This window comes from Pipistrellus hanaki (assembly GCF_964339955.1).
Source record: "Pipistrellus hanaki genome assembly, chromosome: 7".
NCBI lineage: Eukaryota > Metazoa > Chordata > Mammalia > Chiroptera > Vespertilionidae > Pipistrellus > Pipistrellus hanaki.
Window position 1 is genome coordinate 87,985,654 of NC_140509.1, and position 21,090 is coordinate 88,006,743.

At 58.3% G+C, this 21,090-nt stretch overlaps 1 protein-coding gene across 24 annotated transcripts in view; it reads left to right on the forward strand.

Moving 5' to 3' along the window:
- Positions 1-20,874, forward strand: part of AFDN (afadin, adherens junction formation factor) — a 93,353-nt gene extending 72,479 nt beyond the window's left edge. For 7 of the 24 annotated variants that reach the window (XM_084890918.1, XM_084890938.1, XM_084890919.1 and 4 more), the window contains 12 exons: positions 1,692-1,757; positions 1,953-2,026; positions 2,432-2,550; positions 3,629-3,823; positions 4,218-4,309; positions 4,596-4,787; positions 5,760-6,758; positions 8,228-8,263; positions 12,926-13,060; positions 15,433-15,913; positions 18,615-18,699; positions 19,373-20,874. In XM_084890918.1, coding sequence (XP_084747044.1) covers positions 1,692-1,757; positions 1,953-2,026; positions 2,432-2,550; positions 3,629-3,823; positions 4,218-4,309; positions 4,596-4,787; positions 5,760-6,758; positions 8,228-8,263; positions 12,926-13,060; positions 15,433-15,913; positions 18,615-18,699; positions 19,373-19,526 — 2,628 coding nt within the window. In that variant the 3' untranslated portion in view covers positions 19,527-20,874. Of the gene's footprint in view, positions 1-1,691; positions 1,758-1,952; positions 2,027-2,431; positions 2,551-3,628; positions 3,824-4,217; positions 4,310-4,595; positions 4,788-5,759; positions 6,759-8,227; positions 8,264-12,925; positions 14,819-15,432; positions 15,914-18,614; positions 18,700-19,372 lie in introns of those variants that run through there. The other 17 variants (XM_084890939.1, XM_084890920.1, XM_084890925.1 and 14 more) reach the window with 7 other exon arrangements.
- Positions 20,875-21,090: the final 216 nt, after the last annotated feature.

The window sequence follows — 21,090 nt, forward strand, 5'->3', positions numbered from 1 at the left end:
GGGACACGGAGCCTGGTCTGGATCCAGCCCAGTGTTCCAGGGAGGGTTCGGCAGCGTGGCTGTGGTGGATGTGGGGGCGCGGGGCGGGGGTGCCAGCATTGTGGGAGTGCGCTCCGGGGGCCGTTCCTCAGACCGGCAGCTCTGTCGGGAGGAGAGAGGCCATGCTTTGCCGGAACTTTCTGAACTGTGTATTGTTGGCTTCCGCCTGCTGAAGGGCAGGCGGGAGGATGCTGTCCGGTGGCTGTCACACAGCAGTTTGACCCGAATGTTGAGCTTGGCTTATTAAGTCCCACAGAATGTAGTGTGGCACATTACCTCTCAGAGACGTGACAGGGTTGTAGGCTATTGAAATAGGGAGCCTGCTCACTCTGATTTATGTACTACGTGGTCTAAAGCGTAGTTATAAAACAGTGTAGCCTCAGAGTTACCCTCAGATGCTCTTTGTTTTTAATTTTATGGCAAAAGCACCATGCAGGGACCCAGGTTGCACTTGGTTATCGTGTTCTCAGAAGTGGGGCGGGACTTGGAGGGCGTCTAGTGGGCAGCTGGGTGTTCCAGCCTGGGCAAGTCTGCAGGGAGGGCCCGGTCGCTGTCAACGTCTGGACAGAGGTGTTGGCGGTGAGCAGATGGAACCCTGGGGCCGGAGCTGTGGAGGAGCACTGGTCTTAGCTTATATGGGACGTTTATGCACTCAACCGCCAGCCAGTGTGCATACGTGGAGTTTGAAACATGTTGCATCCCCACGCCGAATGCTGTGCCCGGAGAGATGGTCTCACTGCCTCCGGAGCTGCGTGTCCTGGGTCACAGCGGGCGGGCTGCTGCCGGTGACGGAGATGGAGAGCAGGAGGCCCTGCCACCTGCTGGGCACTCTCCCAACCGGCACGGTGACCCAGTGGGAAAGGGGTGTTTTGAGTGGAAATCATGTCGCGCGTCGTCGGAAGATGGCCCAGCGAAGGAATTTGCTGAAATCGCTGTCTTCATAGCTTCCTGTGATGCTGGCCTGTGTTCTGCTTCCATGACACACCTTTCCCGGGGCGTTCGTGCCTGGGAAACGGCCCGGCTGTGCACCAGTGCTGCCAGCACCGCGGGCCGTTCCTGCAGGCCGCTCCCTTGGCTCCGGGAATCCAGTTGTCTCCTGGCCGTGCTGCCCGAGCAGGACGCGGGGGCCTGGGAGCAGCTGGTGTTCTGCGTCTCAGCGGCCCTGCTCCGGCCCTCGACTGAGCCACCCCATGTTCTGTGCGGCCCTGATCAGGCCCTCTGCGTGGCCATGAGGAGTTTGTCTGGTTTAACTTTGAAGGGTAGCAACCGGAGGTCGTTGCTCTCGTGTGACATGGTTGACAGTGTATGTCGGAGAGTGGGTTTTAGTTCCCTGCCCTGTGGCTGTCCATCACCAGCCTTAGTTCCGTGTGGGGCTCAGTCTCCTGTCAGCTGACTTATTCCTAATGGATTGGATTTTTAGGAGTAACTTTTATTCATTTGGAAACATAAAATAGGTGCCTTTCCTGTTTCTTCATAGTTACCAAGTTGAATGTTAATCTTACTAATATAGTTTATGGCTCTAATTTTCACGTGGAAACTAGTACCAGGACTTTGGGAGTGGTGTGTGTATGCTTTGTATTTGCTTGGCTTCAGTGAGCATTGCATTTTTCCCCGTGTTTTCAATGCAGTGTTTCTTCCTTCTTTTTTCTCAGGGTGCTGGTCAAGACAAACTTGGAATCTATGTCAAGTCCGTTGTAAAAGGAGGTGCTGCGGATGTGGTTAGTATAACTTTTAATGATGTGAATTTTCACATGTCATACTTAACAAATGACACGAGATAGTCCACTGGCATTTTTAATTATAAACATTAAAAACTGCTATTGAAAACCGACAAATAGGACGTGTACTCACCACTGACTTCCCTTTCTCCCTCGGCCTTTGCTGTCCCTCTGGACACGGTGCTCGGCGCACAGGACGGGCGGCTGGCCGCGGGGGACCAGCTCCTCAGTGTGGACGGGCGGAGTCTGGTGGGACTCTCTCAGGAAAGGTATCGTTTACTGTTTGCTTTCAGCTTAATGCTCACATTTGTAGGGATGGTTCACATTAAATTTTGGAATTGGAAGACACAAAATAATTCTAAAAAGCTGTATCCTTACCCTCACCTGTTTAAGAGTAAAACTCTTAGTATACATGACATTTCATGGTTGGCAAAATATAAGTATGTATTTTAGTCTGGGCAGTTTTTGTGAAGTTTAAAAAATATGCGTAACACTTGCTAAGATTCCTGTGTTCCTGCATCCCTCCTGGGATAATGGAGGCGGGTGTGCAGGTCCTTACAAAGGGGCAGAGGCGGAGGACCCCGCGCAGCCGCGCTGGAGTGTGGCCCTCTGACCCCGGGCGCCTGGGGACAGCAGGCAGTGCACCTCCTCCTGACCCGGCGCTCTCCTCCTAGGGCAGCAGAACTCATGACAAGGACAAGCTCTGTGGTGACACTGGAAGTAGCAAAGCAAGGAGCCATCTATCACGGCCTGGCCACCCTGCTCAACCAGCCGTCCCCGATGATGCAGAGGCGTAAGCACTGCCTGGGGTGGGGTGTCTCCGTGGGTGACGGTCAAAGGCAGGCTTGCTGGCCGCTTCACACAGGCTAGCGCCTTATGAGCAGGACCTGCTCCGTCCAGTGTCTAGTTTTAAAGAGAAGGAGATGGAATGGCCTTGCGGGAGCCAGGATTCTGGTGTGGACCTGCATCCCCTCACAGCCCGGCCACCTTCCCATGATACAGGACACAGTATTGTCAGTGTAGAAAAGCTCAGGTGTCTGAAGAAGTAATTGTTGGTGGAAACCATGGTTTTGTAGCTACGTCAAGCACCTCAGAATAAAATGTCAGTTTAGGTCTTTACCAAAGAGTTAGTACAGAAACCACAGGGAAAACCATGGACTCACACAATGCTGTAAGTCATCCGTACCTTACACCTCGGTCAGACTGCCCTGCTGACTGCATGGCCGCACGCCTGGCCTGGGTGGACGGTTTCACTGGAACGAAAAGAGGGTCTGAAAGCCATGCGCTGGACTGGACTCCTCGCCTCAACAAATTGTCTACTGCTTTCATGCCGTAATATTACCATCTTGGTGGCTGAGTTCTCAGTTTACAGTCATTTCAAAGAAGCAAACCAGGCCGAGTTAGAAATCAAAGAGGGTAAACTTAAGCCAATAATAAATCAGGGTCACCAGGCTAGAAGCTAGCAAAACTGAAAAGTAAAGATGGAACGGCTCATGGAAGGATGTCTGTGACTTCATCCTTCCTGAGTGGTCAGACGAATCAGTGTTTTAAAAGTGGGGAGTGTGTGTGTTTTTTAAAAAGTTACTTTAAAACAGATTTTGTTACTTTGGTTTTGTTACTTAAAACAGGCAAGTTTATGAGAAAATAAGCTTTGAAAGCATGCCTTTTCCCGTTAATGTCAGTTATGTGTTACTTTATTTGAAAATCTTTAAAAGATCCTATCCTTATATAAAAACCATCATATTTCTTCCACAAAAAAAACGAGTGTTACCTGTGGAGTTCGAATGTGTGTGTGTTCCTCTTCCTGTAAAAGTGAGTGCGTGGAAAGTGCTCCGGGCAGAGGCCGCCCTGTGAGCCTGCTTTGCTTTCAGTGTCAGATCGCCGAGGCTCAGGAAAACCCCGACCAAAGAGTGAAGGCTTCGAGCTCTACAACAATTCCGCTCCCAACGGCTCGCCTGAGAGCCCCCCGCTGCCGTGGGCAGAGTACAGCGAGCCAAGGAAGCTGCCCGGCGACGACCGGCTGCTAAAGAACAGAGCCGACCACCGCTCCAGCCCCAACGTGGCAAGTAAGCGTCGCCGGGCCTTCCCAGTCCACGCCAGCCCTCGCCAGGCCCCTCGGGTCCCGGCGGAGGAGCAGCTCTGCTTCCTTCGCTGTGGGATGAAGCGAGGACTGAGTTGGGAGCCTCTGGTTCAGTGCTACGCCAGGCAGGACCTGACAGTGTCTCCTGGTGGCTCTCACACCGTCCAGGCTGTTCATAAGAAAAAGCAGCAGCGTGAGACTGCATGCCCGTCCTGGTCTGTGGTGGGCTGTGCTCTGGGCTGATTGGTCAGGAGGCAGGAGTCCCCGGCATGTCAGCTCTGTGCGGGCACCGTGAAGGTGCAGGCCCCGGCTGTCTTCAGCACTCACTGGACAGCACCTAGTCCAGGTGCTGGAACCTTTCTGTCCGACTCTCCCCACAGATCAGCCTCCGAGTCCTGGCGGGAAAGGCGCCTACGCCCCTGGGACTGCAGCGAAGATAACGTCCGTCTCCACGGGGAACCTCTGCGCGGAGGTCAGAGCCCACCCTCCCCTCGCCTCCTCCAGGCCTCCCTCAAGCCGGCCTGAGCGAGGATGACCCCTGTCAGTTCTCTGTAGCTCCGAGGACTCCTTTCTTAGGTTCAGGGGGGAATTAACAAGTCAGGGCAGAGTAAGGGGTTCCCATTGCTCTCGGTGTCGGATGAAGCACGTCTCATCTTGAACCGTTTCCACGTGTCTGCACTCTGCTGTGTGACTGCTGGGATCAGAGCCCACGCACACGCTGCGCAGCGCTCACTCTCCTCCTCGCTGGCGTTTTGCAGGAGCAGACACCCCCGCCGCGGCCCGAGGCCTACCCCATCCCCACACAGACCTACACCAGGGAGTACTTCACCTTCCCCGCCTCCAAGGCCCAGGACCGGGCTCCTCCACCTCCTCCTCACGGCCAGTGGTCCACTTACGAGGAGGAGCCGCACGTGCACGTGGACGGCAGTCACCCCAGCCTCGTGGCGCAGGTTAGCGGAGAGGGGTTCACACGTGCTCCCCGTGGTAGCCCCCACACAGACCCTCCACGTGGTGAAGACGCCACCTGAGGCTGGCGCCTTCTGTCCAGTCCTGCCGGCAACATCTGTTCCTCCTGGCTGTGCGGCTGGTGCAGGAACGGGGTGGGGGAAGGGGGTGGTGGTGTGTGCAGGAACCCGGAGGGAAGTGGGGGGGGTGCAGGAACCTGGAGTGGAGGGGGTGGGCGGTGCAGGAACCTGGAGGAGGGGATGTGGGTGCAGAAACCCGGACGGGGGCGGGGCAGTCAGAGCTGGTGGCTTTCCTGGCTGTACAGGCAGCTGGAGGCACGGCGAGACCTCAGGGACGAGCTGGGCGCGGGATTCTGTCCAGGTTGGTGGAGAACGGCCGTGGCTCACGGTCAGGGAGGGAGCGTTCTCGGATGTGCTGCTCTCTGTGGAAGGCAGCTGCCCTGGGAGATGCCTGGGAGGAGAAGGTACACGTACGCTTCACAGCAGGTGCAGTCCAGGCCACGGTTTTCAAGGAGCCACATGAGTTTGTACAAAGTGCAGTCCGTGACGAGTTAGTCAGGCTCTGACTGCCAACATGTGCCAGCAGTCATCAAAATTACACGTGTTTTCTGTCAGATTGGCGAAATGTGTTTTTTAGTGTGCCACAGAATTTAGGGATTGATTTGTGCGCCATGAGACGAAAAGGGTTGAAAATCGCTGGCCTAGACTCTAACACGTGTGTCTGGGACAGTGACTTTGACGGCGTCTTTCTTGGGTCAGGGTCAGGGGTTACTGGAGAGCTGAGATGGGCTCTGAGCTGGGCCGAGAAGGACCACTGTGGCGGCCCGGACACGGCAGGCTCAGCCGCGTTCTGTGCTCTCACTGGTCTGGTACCGTGTCCCTGAGACAAAACGTTCATGAGTGTCCAGTAATTTTTTCTAATAAATGGCTGGAACCTGACAGTTTCTCTTTTTCCAGCGAGTGACCCGTTCCCAAGAGGAGCTTCGCGAAGATAAAGCTTATCACCTGGAGCACCACCGCGTGGAGGCCATGATGGACCGCAAGTCCGACAGCGACCTGTGGATGAACCCAAGCTCCTCGGTGGGCTCCAGCGCGTCCAGCCAGGAGCACCTGGACCACACGTCCAAGCCGGGCACGCCTGCCTCCACCCTGACCAAGAGTGGCCCCGGGCGTTGGAAGACGCCCGCCACGGGGCAGCCCGCGCCTGCAGCTGTCCCCCAGCCTGGCCGCACAGACCTGCCCCCACCACCGCCTCCGCCTCCCATGCACTATCCCAGCGAATTTGACGGGATCCTGATGGATCTGCCTCTCCCCCCGCCCCCAGCCGGCCAGCTGGGACCACAGCAGTCTGCGCAGGCGGCCGCTGCGGAGCGGAAGAAGAGAGAGGAGCACCAGCGCTGGTACGAGAAGGAGAAAGCGCGGCTGGAGGAGGAGCGGGAGCGGAAGCGCCGGGAGCAGGAGAGGAAGCTGGGCCAGATGCGCACGCAGGCGCTGAACCCTGCGCCCTTTTCTCCTGTGACCGTGCAGCCGGTGAAGCCGGAGAAGCCGGCCGCGCTGCCGAGGCCCCAAGAGACGGTCATCCGGGAGCTGCAGCCCCAGCAGCAGCCCCGCACCATCGAGCGCAGGGACTTGCAGTACATCACAGTCAGCAAGGAGGAGCTGTCCTCCGGGGACAGCCTGTCCCCCGACCCCTGGAAGCGTGACGCCAAGGAGAAGCTGGAGAAGCAGCAGCAGCTGCACATTGTGGACATGCTGAGCCGGGAGATCCAGGAGCTGCAGGGCAAGGCCGAGCGCAGCGCCGAGGAGAGCGACCGCCTGCGCAAGCTGCTGCTCGAGTGGCAGTTCCAGAAGCGGCTGCAGGAGTCCAAGGAGAAGGATGAGGACGACGAGGAGGAGGAGGAGGACGTGGACACCATGCTGCTCACGCAGCGGCTGGAGGCCGAGCGCAGAGCCCGGGTAAAGGGGCGCGGAGGGGCAGCGGGAGGACCTAGTGAGGCCCCTAGAGATGGACCAGGGGACAGCGACAGTGCTCAGACATGCCCTTTGAAGAGTGTGAAGCCAGCCCAGTAGGACTTCACTTTAGCTAACTACCTTCTCCAACACGTGGGTGAAGAAAGGGAGGGAGCAGCCAGGAGCTTGGTGAAGGCTGGCAGGACTCGTTCTTAGGTAGGTGGTGGGCTTGGTGGGCCCACAGACGGCCTCGCGAGTGGGTTGAGAGCCGCCAGGCCTGTTCACGGGGGGCAGCACGGGGTGGGCAGCAGGACCCCATTCGGCACCAAAGCCAGGTTTCGCTTGGTCACCAGCAGTAGGCTCCTGTGGCAGCCACAGTCTGGAGCAGGTGCTCCTCAGCCAGCGAGGGGCAGTGGCAATAATAGGCCTGAGAGCGAGCTGGCTTTCCTTCCTTCCTTCACTCTCACACCTCACTGCGGTGCTCGCAGAGCATACAAGGAGAAGAGCAAAGCACTGTAGTCACAAGTGACAGATTGCCACACGCCAGCTCTGAGGGTTTTTGTTGGCCACTCGCAAGAGCCATGGGCAGAGGCCTGGATCGGCACAGTGCGCAGAGTGCCACTGGCCCCTCAGGCTGGTGGCTGGAGTGGTTTTCCTTCGTGCACTGCCTGTTTCGAGGAAGAGCCGAGAGCCTGTCCTTTTGTCTTTTGGATTTTGTTTCTAATCCACTTTGGTTCGGTGCTGTCCATACAGTGGTCTGAAGCAGTAGCTCAGTGAGACATGCCCCCCCCCCCCCCCCCCCATCTCCGGCCAGTCAGCGTGGAGGGGAGCTCGCTCGCTCCCACACACATGCAGCACGCAGGCCCTTCCTGGCACACACAGCTTTGCCCAGAGTTCAGGTGGAGCCCCTCTTGGGACACGAATGTTTCCGAAACCAAGGCCTCAATGCTAACTATTCCCTGTTTGATTGGCATTTCCAGCTCGTCAGAATGAGCTTCCTTCCGAGTGACTCTGCCATCAGTGCGCCTCACGCACTAGTGACGGTTGGCATGAAGGCCCTGGCCTGCGGTGTAACTCGCCAACCGGGCGCCTGCACAGGGCGTTTTCCTCGGCCTGCCTCTGTCACTAGTGGACACGTGGCAGGCGGGTCAGTAATTACACGTTTCTTCATGGAAGGCCTGTCAGCTGAGCCTCTGTGAATTGTGATATCAGAACATTTCTTGGGTTTTAGTTAGAGGCACCTGCATATATACTGCTGACCTCACATTGAGTTTAAGACCTTAGTCTCCAAGTCATTTAGTTACCGTGTGTCTTAGCCAGGAGTCGAAGTGTTAGTTTCTGAAAACCAGAGACGAGCCCGCAGCCCCTCACTCCCCACGGGCCCTTCAGGAGCAGGAAGCAGGAGCGCGAGGCGCGCTGGTGGTGGGACAGCGGGCTAACTCTCTCCCTCCTCTCTCTCTCCCTGCCACCTGCAGCAGACTGCTGTGCCCGCAATCTCTGTTCTAGATTTGGTATGTGCTCGTTCCTGTCCCCCTCCTTCCTGGCTCCCTTCCTCCGGTGGCGTTTGTGTTTCCAGTAGCTGCAGCCCCGTCCTGACCAGCCTGTCGTCGTGACTCTGAGCATGCCTTTGACTGTTCTGACCTTCAGTTTTCCTTTGCTTTTCTCCTTTCATTTTGTGTAACTGTTTGTGGTTTTGACCTTTTCTCACCTTCAGTCATAAAGTTGATTTTGTGTATTCTTATTAGTCACAAACACATGAGCAAATGAAAAATGTTTGCAAAGAGTAATCCATTTCATTCTTGTTCATCAGGAGTAGGTTTTTGATATTGAACTACTAGAAACTTGGTCGAACGGTGTGGACGTTGCCCGTTCAGAGGTCACTCTAGGATGTGAGAGACCCCCGTGAGCACGCGTGGCTTCCCCAGTGCAGTCCTGGGGGCGCCGGGCTGGCGTCAGCGTCCATTCTGTGCGACTTGGAGGTGTGGTGTCGGCGTTGGTCACCCAGTGCCCATCATGCATAGCTGCCGTCTGCCATCTGCCAGGCAGTCGTATCGGCTTTTAAGTCAGCATTTGTTCACCGGCTTTTCAGTGATAGGCCCGTGTCCGGTAACAGCTCAGGCTTGACTGGAAAGGCCTTTTCACCAGTTGGCCGCCTCTCCTGCCTTTCCCCGGATTCCAGCAGACAGCCTGGGGGGTCCCTCCAGAGAAGGCCCCCTGTGGCTGGAAGGGGTGTTTCTGAGCCTCACTTTTGTACAAGACACGGGAGGTACGTTTTCCTCTCCTTGGTGCTGAGGCTCACACTTCTAGTGCAGACCCTCCTTCCATCAGGGCACACGGACCCTCCAGGTTTCAGAGTGCTCACGAGGGAGTCCCTTCCCCCATCCGCTCCACCGCTGCCTCCCGTGGCAGAGATTCTGCTGGCTGCTCCGTCCCATAGGACCTCAGCCACGGTTCTCTCTGCTGATACGTTCTCCGGATCTGACTCTGTGCATGCCCATGTGGCGTGTCCCTGAGTGACTCAGGAGCCCCGTTCCCGAACCCGGTTCCCTTTGTAGGCCGATCTCTACGCAGCAGCCACAGTGAGCCTGAAGAGTACATCACCTGTCAGAGTCCTCAGAGCCCTGGCACTTCCCTGCCACTCAGACATCCCGAGTCCCCACGGCCTCGGGATGTGTCCTGTCCATGCCCCATGCCCAGGTCGGCCTTTCTTCACAGCGACTCGGGTGGAAGGTGACATCCCCGTAGTTTCTCGTGGCTCACGTCTGCAGGGCAGCTGGCCCTTCTCCCTGAGGCTGGCATCCCAGAGGCCACACCCCCTCCCAGCAGCCCGGGCGATGGGGAGGACAGGCCAGCCCACCCAGCACACAGTCAAGATTCCCACCAGGTTTTCCTGAGTTCCTGTTGGTGCCCCGCAGACGCCTGCTCATAAGCTCCACTGCTAGGGACGTCCCTCGGCGAGAAGTTACCTGGCTGACTGGCTCTCCGTGGCCAGGCCCAGCTTTGTCCTGTGGCCAAGTGAAGGGTTCCCTCTCTGAGGCCCCTCCATCTTTCAGAGACATCGGGCTCTGCGGTTCCTCCTGGGATGACCCAGCGAGACCCTCCCTCTGGCAGCTTTCCTGTCGGGTCTGACGTGTGGCTGTGGGAATGGGCACCCTCTAGCATCCAGGCACGGAAGGGTAGATTCAGAATAGAATAGCTTCAAGCGGGAATGAGCAGGGACCTCCTCGAAAGCTGCCCTTCAGAGGGGCCGTGGCGGGCTGGCTTCTGTCTGTCAAGGTGGAGGGACCTGGGAGTGGGATTGGCCTGCCCGGAGGCGAAGGGCTGAGGACAGGCAGGCGCCCCCTCCGGGAGTTAGGAGGACACTGTCGGGGCCATGCCCTCCGTGTGTGTGGGAGTCAGATCACAAGGTCAGTGTGATTGTGGAAATGGCACAGTCGCCCTGAAAGGGCTCTCAGCCGCTCCACCTGCCCGGGTCCTGCTGCTGTGCCTCTGCCGCTGAGGGTGTCCACAGCTCCTGACCAAAGATTTCTCTCTGATTAGGTCTCAAGCAAAGGGGCGTGGCCTCTGCCCGCCCTGTGGTGGGAGGCCTCCCACCTCGTCCCCGGGGAGTGGCTGTGTCCTGGGGAGCGTCCTCTCCTCTCCCCTCGGTGGTAGCTGTCGCCCTGCCCCGGGTTCGGCAGGCGCTGAGGCGAGCAGGGTGCCTGCGGGGAGTGCTCCGATGGGGCTGCACTGCAGAAGGCTGCAGGGACAGGTTTCTTAGGGACAAAGTGCTTGTTAACAGACTGTCTTTTTAGTAAAAATGTCAGAAGGTGAAGTGTAAATTAAAGGCACAAGTGAACGAGTTTTTAGGGATAAAGTTACACACACACACATCTCAACTACACGTCCTCCTTCTCTGACCTGGAAGTACCTGGGAGAGGTGTGGGCAGCCAGCAGAGCGAACGGGGTTGGGCCGAGTCTGCGCTCTGACTTCCCCGAGCTCCTCGCTGAGGGTCATGTAGTCTGGGCGTCGTGATTCCTGCCGTAATGGTTATTATACGGCGTCCAGGTACGCTCCTCCAAAGGGGACTTCCTGCCAGCCGGCGCTGACCATGGGACTGCCGTTCCTGAGCTCTGACGTAAATTAAGGGTTGTGTGGTCTCCTTCTATCACTAGGGGGTTTGTTTGGGGACCGTTGTAAAGCTGCCTATCTTTCAGGGAAAAAGCCGCCTGGGATTTGAAAACAAAAATACTATGTGAAGCCTCGTAGCAGACGGGGGGGGGGGGGGGGGGGGGGGGCGCGCACTGCATCCTGGCCTTACTCTACAATGGCAGCCCCGGAGCCACACGGCGGCTCCTGCCCGCAGGATGGAGAAGAGAGAGGGTTTTTAAGAGGAAGTGTCTGCTCATAGGCTTGTGGGGAGCACTCGTACTCTTGTTTGGAGAATCGTAGTCGTCCGACACCACATCACACTCCCGTCCGAGTGCCCATGGGCTCTTGGAGGTGTCGTGTTCCTGCTCAGAACTGTTCTCCGTCAGGCCCGGCGTGTACCATGGAACGGGTCTGTGCTCCGATTGGGGAGCGCAAGTACCTCTGTCGCACTGATGCAGGCTACCTCCTTCTGTAAAGCCTTTCTGTGGCATGCTCAGCGTTAGCCGTGGTTTCGCTTTATTTTTGTCGGGGTGCTCTTGTCGTCCTTTGTGCTGGTCACCCCCTGCAGGGAGCTCCGAGTGGTAGGCCCGGGTGCCCCTGGAGCAGACATTCCGCCGCCTCTTCCTCGGGGCCCCTTCCTTCTTTATCCGGAGCTCCCATTCCTGCTTCAGAACTCCCCGAGAGCCGCACCCTGACACCCCGGCTCACCCCGACCACACTGACGAGGAAGGTCGAGGGCTCTGCGTGGTGGAACTTTAATCTCTTTCTGAGATGGTCATTGTGTGTGACAGGAAGCAGCCTGGTGGCCGGGCCTGGCGCTTCCCCACCAGGACACAGTGTTCTTCCCAAGGTCACAAGCCAGGGCTAGCTTTGTGTAAAGAACAATGCTCGCACACCGGAGGGAACTCACGACGGGTAACTAGCTCCACAGATGCGCTCCACACCGGAGGGAGCTGTGTGCGGTGGCTTCGGGCTCGGCTCGCTGCTGTGAGGGGCACAAGTGGGGGGTGGGGGGTGAGCCATGGCACTGCCAGCCAGGACCCCAGGAGAGAGTGGGTGGAGAGAAGGCCGGTTCCGTGACTTCCGGCTCGGCTCGCTGCAGCGCCGCGGGGAGCGGGGAGCGGTGTGCTGGGCCGCCGGCGATGGCCTCGGTCCCCGTAGAGAAGGTGTGTCGCTGCAGTGAGTCGCAGAGAGACGCAACCAGGAGGTGCAGGAGCTGAGCCCAGCAGGTCTGTCGAGGTTGAAGGTCCTCAGGGTTTGAACGGCTTGAATGGTGGGAAGGGAGAGGTGATGGCGAGGAGGTGATAGTTTAGGACGAACCTTGTGGTAGGCAGTTTCCTGGAAACAGGATGTGTGGTCTGGCGGTGGTGGTAGTGGCCTCGTGGGCATCCAGGCAGCACAGAACGGTTGGCCGATGTAGCAGAGCGAGTTGGAAGAGGGTCCCCCACAGTTCCCGTCACCTCTGGGACCCGGGTGGGATCTCCTCGGCAGGGAAGGGCTCCTGGAGTCCACGCCGGGTCCAGGGGAGCTGGTGGCCGAGGGCCACTGTGGGAAGATGCTAGAAATGTGGTCCCCAGACCAGGTGCACAGTAACCCTGCTCATGGGCCCAGAATGCCCCCCACAGGCCGCCCCCCCACAGGCCGGTGTTTATCTGCCACCTGCCGCCATGCCAGCTTCTCTCCTTGTTCGTGTGGGAACTAAAACCTACACGGACGAGGCTGGTGAGGTGTCCATGGAGCCACAACTTGGGGTGTCTGTCGTTTGTGTTTGTTAGGGATGAGCTGGGTAACGTGACGACTCGTGTGGAAGAGCCGTGCTTGTCTGAGCGGGATGTGTGAGCGCAGTCATCCTCTGCACGCGGCCCTGGCGGGCGAGGGCGGGACGGCTGGAGGCGGCCGCGTGCAGTTGTCGCGTTCAGTGTGATTTGTCCCTCAGCCCTGCTTTGACCCCGTGTCCGTGTTGCTCTGTGCGTGCGTCTGCGTGTCGCGGTGTGTGCTGTGTGTCTGGAGGGCCCGGGAGCTAAGGTGACTGTGCTGTCAGTTGCAGGACGAGGAGCGGCGGCGGCAGCAGCAGCTGGAGGAGATGCGGCTGCGGGAGGCGGAGGAGCGCGCCCGGCAGGAGGACCAGCGGCTGCGGCAGGAGGAGGAGCGGGGCCGGCGGGACGCCGAAGAAAAGGTTATGGTCCTCTAGGCGAGCGGAGCGTGCGGGCGGAGAGGGGACGCCCAGCCGCTCCGGTCTGCCTCTCCTCGGCTGTCTCCGACTCCTTGCTCTCTGCGTCTCTGCCTTCTGAACCCGGGCGTATCACATGGAGGTGGTGGCTCACCTCAGGTGGAGCGGTGGGAGCAGCAGGGACGTAGCCAGCGGCCTGTGAACACGGCATTTTCCTGATAGCTCCTCCTGTCATTGCTCCGCTCTAGTTGGTACAGAGCAGGCGGTTCGTGAAGCCATGGAACGAGGAAAATGGGACTCAGTGTCCTACCTGCCAGATGCTCTGACTTACCACTTGGTTTCCACCTGTGGGTTGTTTTAACTCAAGCAGTCCTTCCAGCTGAACTTACATGAGGGCGCATTCGGGCCTGTTCTGGCGGGGGGTGGGGCGTGGGCGGTCTGGGCGCTGCTTCTGTTGGCCTGCAGGGGAGGCTCCACCGCCCGCGTGCTGGGGCAGCCGTCCTCAGTCACTTCCCTTCTGTGAAGGTGGAGCTCAAGAGCCACGACTTCTGATGGGGAAATCTTGTTTTTATTACATCCCTTCTTTGATAGTACTGTGACCTGTACCCATAGAGCCCCCTCCCACCCCAAGAAAGGACTTGCAGGAGCTGAGAGGAGGCGGCTGGACGGGGCTCCTGCAGGGACCGGAGAGTCAGGGCGGTGAGGTGTCTGCTTTCTGTAGGCCCTTGCCTTCCTGGAGCCTGTCCTGCTCCCTTGTCTGCACAGCCGCGTCCCAGCAAGCTTCCCATGAGGCCCGCGTCTTCCCGGGGCGATGGCTCAGAGGTCGTCCCCAAGGAGCTCAGGTTCCAGAGGTGGTGCCCCGGGCCCGTCTGTGTGTGTGATGCTGTCCCCGCTCCCTGCCCCAGCGCCAGGCGGCACCCAGGCTCCGCTCCATGTGGTGCCAAGGGCAGGTCTGTGCCCACACTCTCCCTCTGCTGCCGGCCGCCCCCAACACTTCCTTTCAGCACTGCTTCTGTGCTTGAGTGGCAGCATGAAGAGCTGAATAACCTTTTTTATGCAGAAAGTCCAAAATGGATGGGTTTGCTTTGTTACAGAAAGACGCTGGGTAGAGCAAAGGCTTTTCAGGCCTTGCAGTCAGACCTGCTCCGTTGCAGGAGGGCATGCTGGGGCTCTGGCACAGTGCCCGCTGCTCTCACCAAGGCCCACAGAGCCCCAAGCTCCCCCTGCATCTGATCCCACACCCCAACGGGACACCTATTTTGTGTAGAAATAAAAAAAAAGGTTGTCCTTTAGTACGTCTCCATGTAGACTAAGAAGGTAGAGTGAGACATCGCGGCTGGCATTGGCTTTTAGTGTTCTCCTCCAAAGGCGTGTACCCTCGCTATGTGCGTGCTGTGTGCACGTGTATGGTGTGGTTGTGGGGTCTGTCCGGAGGCAGTAGGGGGTACTACCACTGGAAATGGGGACCAAACACGTTAATCCTGACGCCAGCAAGGTCCCCAAATCTCCTTCTTTGGTTGAGTGAAATGAAAAGTGTTGTACTCCATTCTGTAGCGTTACCCATTCTCGTTAAGGCCGGTTATTCTGTTTGTTCTCTCATTGCCTTTCTCACTTACTTCTTCTTGTGTTCTAAGACTTCTGTCAATCTAACAAAACTGTGTTGTTACCTTTTTTAATGTTTTAATAATTTTAACACTGTCAACTGGAGTTTTTGCAGATGTATGTCAGAAAATGTATGTGTCAAATATATTTGAATATCTTGTTGCTTTTGCTCTGCTTTCCTGTCTGTTGGGGGCTGAAGATCTGAGTGCAGGCTGAGAAGCGGAGAGTGTTTGTCAGAGGCGCTTTGGGGCATGAGCAGTGCTGCTCGCAGCGGTGCTGACCTGCTGACCCCGAGGGACGGAGATGAGCCGGAGCAGGGCCTCGTGGGGAAGCATTCAGCCAGTTCAGGGAGACGTGTAGGTGCAGGAAATGGAGCCTCTTGCTGGGTGGTTCTGTCTCTGAACAGTGACAGGTAAGTGACTATCAAAACAGAAACCGGAGAGGGACAGGCCTAGAGCAGCAGTGGAGAGGGAGAGGCTGGACGGTGACGGGGAAGGGGAGAGGGATGGAGCACCTGGGAGCTTCTTCCTTCTGTGCTGTGGGCAGTTTGATGTCCGGGACTCCAGACAGCATGGAGGTGGGCGTGAGGCTCGGATGCCTGTCTGCGGTCGATCTACCCGTCTCTGTCCTGGCTCTTCCTTCTTCGCACTCTCATTCGTCGTCAGTGTGGCCCTGAGCTGGGACTGATCAGCCATTGCTGCCCCGCAAGGCCCAGTGGGGTGGCTGTGGTCCCTCTGACCTTGTCTGACCTTTGCACGTTTCTGTTCCGCCTACAGAGGCGACAGGAAGAAGGGTATTACAGCCGCCTGGAGGCCGAAAGGCGCCGACTGCACGACGAGGCGGATCGCAGGCTGCTGGAGCCCGAGGAGCCGGCCCTGGGCAGGCCTCCGCTGCCGCGGGGCTACCAGCCCACATCCCTGCCCGCCCCTGCGGGCGCGCCACCCCCCCCACCGCAGCGCACCACCTCCTCCCTGCAGACGCAGGCCCTGTCCCCCGACTCCCTGTACACCGCCAAGCTGGTTGCCTACACCGAGGAGGAGGAGGAGGAGGAGCGCCCCGCAGGTCAGGATGAGTGCTCCCGCTCCAGGACGTCACGCGGGCACCTGAGGCCGCGCCCGGCCTCCGATGGCATCTTTCTCTCCGCCTCCTTCCAGCCGCCCTTGGCCAGTGCCAACAGTACTGCCCACAAAGCAGGCCAGCCCCCGCCCCCTCCAAAGCCAGCAGGCTTCTACCATCTGGGCCACGCTAGGGCCAGAGGTAAAGGGCGGGGCCAGTCCTCCCTCCTGTCTTGCTGATTGGACCTTGGCATCTGCGCACTGGAGTATGGTCCGTCTGGGCCACCTCGCTGGGCATCTGAATCAGCTGATCAGTGGGCTCAGCATGGGGACCTCCCTCTGCCTCGATTGCAGTGTCTGCTCCTCTCCCCGTGATTCGCACTCTGAAACCCCTCTCTTCACCCCCACAGCAATCAGGCCTCCTCCCTCCTCGGTCGTGAAGTACTGTTGGTTTTGGCCTTCATTCTCTGCCTCTTGGAATGATTGCTCTGTTAGGTTGATCATGTGCCCTTTTCCCACTTTTGGTGTCTAAAGATAAGTTCCTCTTATTAACAGTCACGTGCACATTAGCTTTCTGCTATTTAACGTAAGCTGGTTCTCTGCTCTGGACCACGGCTTGTGGGGATGCAGCAGTGGCCAAGGGCCAGGCCCGAGACCAGGCCACTTCCTCTCGTTGCCCTGCCTCCTCCAAGCTCCACAGCGCTGGCAGCAACCCTCGAGGACACACGCTGGCCTGGGGTCCTGCCAGTGCCCGGACCAGGCCACGGTGCACGTTGAGGGAGCATTGTGAGCGGCACTGAAAGTGAATTAACAAGTCCTAAGGAGTCAGGTGTCAGGCTCATCCCAGTGCCAGCACAGAATTGGCGTGCGGGCCGCACAGCCTCAGATCACGCCCTCAGCTTGAATGAGGGCCATCTTCTGTGGACTCCATGTGGCAGCACCTGGACTCGGGAGAGTTCCATAGGGAGCGGACTAATCAGAACCCACGGGCCTGTGGCTCGTGTCACGTGGCTCCTGTGTCACACGTGGCTCCGCCAGGTCCTTCTCAGTGCTTAGCCACTTGGAAGGCTCAGTGAGTAATGTGTACGTTGAGTCACTTGGAAACCAAAAACTTAATCTTTTTATCAAGTTTCTGTTATAAATATCTAGGTGATATCTTTAAGACTTTTAAGAATTTTTTTTAAATCCTTCCCTGGGGATATATATTTAGAGGAAGGGAAGGAGGGAAAGAGAGAGAAATCAATCAGTTGCCTCCCTCACACCCCCGACCGTAGATGGAACCCACAACCTTTTGGTGCAGGGACGCGCTCCAGCCCACAGTCGCCAGCCAGGGCAGGAAGGGGATAGGTACACTGTGCAGCGAGATGCCTTCAGCCCTGCACAGCACATGGCCAATGCCTGTAAATGCTGGACACAGCTGAGGAGGAGGCTGGGTATCAGAAATGGTGGCCAAGTCTCGCTCTAACCACCTTGGCTTCCAGTCACACCACTAACCCATCTGGTCTCACGCCTGACGAGTGGGAGCAGGTCGCTGTGCCGCTCCTCTGAGCATTCCCCGCTCCGAGAGCACAGGGTGAGGCGCCGGGTGCAGGCGTGTCCCAGCTCCCGGCCCCACGCTGCCCGAGTCACGTGCCCTCCCTCAGCTCTGGCTGTGCAGCTGGACCCGCTCCTGCTGTTCCTTCCACTGGGTGCCATGCAGACAGGGCAGGTCAGAGGTCAGCCTAGCCCTGCTTGGCGTTCTCTGCAAGGTGTTTGACATGTGTGGTCCAGTTCCTGTACTCTGATTACCTGGAAATTCTGAAAAGTTGGTTTTTACCAGCGGAAGGAACATTGCCATTCTTAACAGAGCCCAAAAGATACACCACTTTGGAAACAAGCAAGATGAGTAAAATTTACAATTAAAATTAAGCAGTTCTGTGCAGATAGTTTACCGGATGGCTGCCGTGGATTGGCTAGAGTTAGAGGTAGCACCTGTGGAGTCTGAGTCTCTGCTGAGGTGACCTGTATGTGACCCTGGGAAACGCTCTGCGCAGCAAGTGGGTGCAGGCCCAGAGGAGCCGCTCCCACGGGGGCGGGGCACCGATTGCCGAGCAGCGCCTCTGATGGCAGACCCCATCCTAGCGACGAGCAGTCCATGGCCTGTCCCATCCCGCCCCCTGCTCTCGGTGCTGTGCCGCCTTGTCACGGGCAGGTTTTAAGTGGGATTCTCCCTACATAAGAAGACAGCACCGCGTCACGTATGACGACCTGAACAACAGGTCATGGGCCAGACGAGCTTCCTCGGATGCCTTTCCACGTTGGGCTGCTTCCTCTGTGGTCTTCACGGCCCCGGCAGAGGGCAGGCGGGCTCCCAGGCCGGTGCTGCTCACGGCTGTGTCCGTGCAGCCGGCCATTTGTGCCTGCGGACTGTGTCCACGCCAGGGACCTTGGCAGCCCATTTGTTTAAAAAGTTTGTTTACTAATAACAGCCACTTATTGTGGGGGAAATGAGTAGCTGCCCTGAAAGATTCACTGCAGTCGTGCAATCACGTCTCAGTCTGTGGGTCCCGTGTACTCGGTGACCTTGCAGGAGAGTTCTGCGGCCCCCCCAAGGCCCTCTCCTGTGGGTTCTTCTCGTGGGTCTCTGATCTCCATGAACTTACTGATCAGAACTTGTAATCATTACCAGCTACGGCCTGTGCTGGCTTCTCTGTCCCCAACGGGCTGGCCGCAGCTGAGAGCAGTGATTGGATGGCTCAGGCCGCGGACCGCTGAGGGAGCTTTCATCTGATGGGAAGCGCTTTCGCTGTCTTCCTCTTCCATAGCTTGAAATGCCTGATTCTTCTGTGGGCGCTGTGCCCTTTCCGTGAGCAATTTCTGAAATGATGCAAGTGCTTTAACGCTGACTTTTCTCTTCTGGAAAGGACCGAACTCCTTCACGGGATCTGCTGGGACGCTGGCCGGTGCTCATGACGCCTGTCGGGACCCGAGAGAGAAGCCGTCCAGAAGGTAATTTGCTCCGGACACGTCCTCCCCGTTGGCACGAGGCTCACTGGCCTCCGACTCCACGGTCTGTCCGTCAGGTGGGCGCCAGTGCACCGAGCTCCGTGCCTGCGGCTTCCCGCTGTGTGTGCTCCCAGGTCTCAGACGGTGGGGTGGGCATGGGCACGGGCTCAGAAGCAGTGCCATGTGGCTCTGCAGGTTCCAGGGTGGGCCCTGGCGGGATTGCACCCGCCGCCCGGAGGGGCACGAACCACGGACTGCCGCCCTGCACGTCCGCACTGGTTCTCGTCAGATGTGCTGTTGCCCAAACAGCTCTCAGAACGTAGAGGTTGAGTGAAACCAGAGTCGGTAGCATCTTCAGCCGTTTCCCACTCAGTGAGGGGCAGGTGCCTCGGGCTGGAGGGCACGCACATGCTGTGCTTTGAGTGCCCCAGGGCAGCGGCACATGGAGCGCCTGCTGGCTGCGGGCTCTGGCCGAGGCTGTGGGTGACTGTTGGAGGAGGAGGAGGAGGAGGAGTTTGCCCTGTGTCCTCCATGGACTGAGCATTTACTCACGTTTCAGTTCTAGGAACGTCAGGGCAGGGTTTAACTGAGAGCGAGTCTCTTACTGAACTGCCCCAATGTTAAATGACTCTTGTTGTTCCCATGGTGACAAGTAACCTTGTGCCTCCCGCTGCAGCCAGGAGGCGGGTGTGCCTGGGGGCACGGGTGCCCCGGAGAGCCTGACCTTCAGGGAGCGCCAGCGCCTCTTCTCCCAGGGCCAGGACGTGTCCAACAAGGTGAAAGCCTCCCGTAGGCTCACGGAGCTGGAGAACGAGCTGAACACCAAGTGACGGAGGCCCCGGCGTCGTCCAGGAGCGGCCGGGGTTCAGGATGCTCCGCGGGAACTCTGATCACCGGCGAGGCCACGTGCCCAACGGACACTGGGCTCCTAGTGACCTGCTCCCTCCGAGACCGTCTGTGGGTCTCTCAGCCGGGGTGGCGGTAAGGGGGGATGCTGAGGCTGCTCCCCTTCTCCCAGGAGCTCCGAGTCCTGTTTCTCTTTCTCAGAGCCTGTTCCCGCTCCGAGAATAGCTTGAACTACCAAGGACTGTGCGCCATGGGGGCAGCTGGCTGTGGAGGCCGGGTCTCTGCCTGGAGAACAGCCTCCCTCCTGCCCGCCTGCTCCTCAGGTGCGAGCCCTCTGACCGCTTACTGTTTGGTGGGAACTTTCTCAACCGAACATCTTGAGGCTTTAAGCTTAGGCAGTTTTATTTTTATAAAGGCCAGATTACTTACATTAAACCACTGGTGATTCTGAAGGTGGCGGTTAGCGTTAGGACGCTGGCTGTTTCCATGCCCGAGGGGATCGTGCTGAGGGAAAGGAGCAGGTGCCGGGATGAGTCCCGGGGGAGGTGGGGGGCGAGGAGCCGCCGCTGCTCAGGGATTTTCCACTCGCCGAGGACGCCGCGTGCCCGGGAGGCTCTGCCCGGCCCGCCCCCGTCCTGAGAGGGACTGTGGCAGTTCAAGCTATTTCTGTGCACTCGGGTAGGATTATTTAATTTCCATTGGTTGAATTATTAGTTACACTGTTTCTTCAGCTGTGACTGGCTGATGTCGGGAGACGGACCTCACTTTGGTTTCTCTTTGTGATGTTAAATGGTAAATTACTTGTGATTATGAGCAAATTTCCTCTGGACAGAGCCCTGAGGCGCAGTCAGTAGGGAGGCTTTTCTGTACCAGGCTGCCCTCAGAAATGTGTGTTAGAAACCGCACACTTCACAGGGGAGGGGCTTCCGGCCTGGGAGCCTGGGTGAGCTGTAGGGTCGCGTCCACGCGGCCAGGGCTCTGGTTGGGGGTGTGAGGTGGGCGGAGGGGCCTGGTGGCTATGAAGGATCGCACGGTGCTGGCGGCTGGAGATCAGGCTCCTCCCAGGCACCTAGAGACACTGGCAGCCTCACGGGGCTAAGCCCACCGTCCCCCAAAAGATGCTGCGGACCAACTGCTGTTCTGTCCCATGGCAAGGCCCACGCCCGCCCGCACGCCCACGGCTGCGGACACTGCACAGGCAGCGGCTCCGCCCGCTGCCCTCCAGGCGGGCCGGCCTTCCATGTCTGCACTACTGCAACCCATCAACTGCTGTAGCTTCCGTTCTACTGTATCCAGCCCAGCCTGTTTTTAATAAACTTTGTACCTATTTAAGTGCATTTGCTGCTGTTGGTTTTAATAGCACGGCCAGATTATGCTTATGACACCAGCCTCCTTCCCCACCCCCTCCTGCCTGTCTGTCATGTCATTCACTGAGCAGGAGCCGGTGCCCGGCCTTCGACAGTGCTCCCGGGTGGCCCCGTGGAGCAGGCGGATGCAGCGGGACCGCGGTGGGGGGGAGGGGGCACAGGCTCTCATGTGGGGCCCATT